A 2295-nucleotide genomic window follows, 5' to 3' on the forward strand; every position below is an offset into this window, starting at 1 on the left:
TTATTTGAGCCAAACTGTCGACATATGCCAGGAAGCAGAACCTCAAGGAGTTGAGATAGTGCTCCGGAGAATGGTGGGGTTACATTTGTATTTATACATTTGCAATCAAAGGAGGGACATAAGTGGGTTACATGAAATTCATTGGTGATAGATTAAGGAGGAGGGATAAAGCAAAGCAGGGAAATCCCTGGGATTGGATAAAAGTAAAATGATGGACACATACTTAGGTGGGTGCAGGATCAATTAACATAACAATGAAGGAACTTGTGGTATCTGTCCTAGCGCCCAGCGCCCAGCACATTTGGTTGTGCCTCAGGGGCTACAGAAAAAGGGAAGTTACAAGTTACCCAGACATTTCAACGCTGTGTTATCATAGATGCAAAAAGACAGATAGGCTCAGTTAAGGTAAAGGTTGACCTTGTCAGTGAAGATACCGGTCTAGGACGTAACTGCCCACCATAACTGCTTTGAGTTAAAGTTTAATTTCAGACCATCATTGTGGTTACTTTAGGTCTCTCAGACTGCCATGCAGGCCTCCCCTGAGCTTGTCAGGTCTACATGTGGCCCCTTTCGTTCACAATTACCTTCCCTCCATTAAGAGGTCCATAAAAAGGAGCCAACTGAGATCCACAAGGGGAGTCAGCAGGAGCCATGTTTGTTTTCCCCACCCCCTGTGATAGGGTTTTGCTGAGGGGCCACTGCTAGGTCCCCACTTGCTCCTCTCCCTTTGGCCTGAGATGGCAGGGCAGTACAGGGGCTTCAAAGGAGCAGGTCATGACTCCTCATTCCCAGAATCATCATGGTCATCACAGTCAGCATCTTCCTCCTCCTCCTCCTCTTCATCCTCAATGTCAAGGTCGTACAAGTCATAAAGCCAATCTGAGCTGTTGTCATTGGAAGGCACTTTAGTTTTGATGCAATATTCTGCCAGGGTCGTGGGTACTTTCACTCCATCCTTTTCTGCTTCGGCTTTAGTGGCTGAAACCTGTTTTCTAATGATTTCAGCATATTCTTCGTCTTTTCCTTTACTGTCGCTCCATTTCCTGAACATAACGGAAGCATCCGCATTGGCTGCGGAGAAGATGTTGGGCTCATTAAGCAATGAGATTACACTTAACAGGATAGTCCTGACATTCTGAGTAGGATTCCACCTTTCGGAGTTCAGTTGATCACTCTGTGGGGCATCTACGGGTGGATGAAGAATTGAAATGCATACATGTCCACTCTCATAAATGTTGGGGTGCCACATTTTGGTCAAGAATCTGAAGGTAGGTGGTGAATATGGGTAGTCAATAGGAAATTTTATATGCGCCTTGAAGTAGCCGCCTTCGTAGAGGGTGTTGGGGGGTCCGAAGATGGCCACCTCCCAGTTGTAGAAGTCGGACTCATCCACCAGGGTGATCCGGGAACCTTCCACCGGCTCCTCCTGCAGGGACTTGAGCTCCAGCATCAGGGCCTTCTGGGAGCTGGCCATGGCGGTGGTGGTGGCGGCGCCTGGCGGGGGCCCCAGTCCTCACACACCAGCCGAGCTGGACCAGGCCCCCTCCCTTGGCTCGCCCTCGGGCGAGGCCGTACTTGGACCTGGTCTTCACACACCAGGCGGGCCGGACCAGGCCCAAGACAACCGTGGGCTGGCCCGGGTGCTCCTCACACAGGACGGGGGCGGACGGGGCCGGGCCTTCTCCTCACAAGGGGGCCAGGTGCAGGGAGAGGGTGAAGGAGTTAGGGGAATTCACTCCCAGTCCTCCCCACCCCGGAGGGGGCCTCCACTTGGCTTGGCGGGGAGAGGAGAAAAGGGAGAAGCAGAGAAAGGCGGCAGAGGGCTGGCGATGATGAGGAGAGGGGGCCAGGCCGGCCCGGGAGTGCCACGCTCGCTCGTTCTTCTCTGGGGCTGCCACGGCCGCTGTTTCTCTTTAGAATAGTGCAAATGGGCAATCGTGCACTCACCTAAGGAGCAGATCCAGGGCTTTCCGTAGCAGGAAAAAAAGGAAGAGGTCAGCTCAAGGATCAAGCCTTGATGTGTGGTTGCAGTCTCTTCCAGAAGTCTCCCCAGCCAGGTGAGTTCCCAAGACACTGTTCTGGAGAAGGTTCCAAGTTCTGTGTTTTATTGTCTTGTTACATCTGTATTTATACCAGTTGATTTTAATCCTATCAATCTCTATTCCAAAGGTTAGGGCGTTTCTTATCTCCATTCCAGGGAGTAAAGATTATGTAGCTTAAGCGTGATTGTTCGTAGTTAAAGTGATTAACTACCCGCCTGGCACTTAGTTAAGGAGTTTTATTCCCTCCCTAACT

The 2295-nt window shown here is 50.9% G+C and overlaps 1 protein-coding gene across 1 annotated transcript; it reads right to left on the reverse strand.

The window, feature by feature from the left end:
• Positions 1-1474, reverse strand: LOC132229460 (ubiquitin-conjugating enzyme E2 R2-like). Its single transcript, XM_059686075.1, has one exon. It carries the CDS (start codon positions 1472-1474, stop codon positions 773-775), a length of 702 nt encoding a protein of 233 aa, XP_059542058.1. The 3' UTR covers positions 1-772.
• Positions 1475-2295: the final 821 nt, after the last annotated feature.

The sequence above is a fragment of the Myotis daubentonii genome, chromosome 3 (assembly GCF_963259705.1).
Source record: "Myotis daubentonii chromosome 3, mMyoDau2.1, whole genome shotgun sequence".
Classification (NCBI taxonomy): Eukaryota; Metazoa; Chordata; class Mammalia; order Chiroptera; family Vespertilionidae; genus Myotis; species Myotis daubentonii.

Bases quoted from the DNA above. Each gene is read 5' to 3' on its own strand.
- LOC132229460 (XM_059686075.1), bottom strand. From the start codon at position 1,474: ATGGCCAGCTCCCAGAAGGCCCTGATGCTGGAGCTCAAGTCCCTGCAG.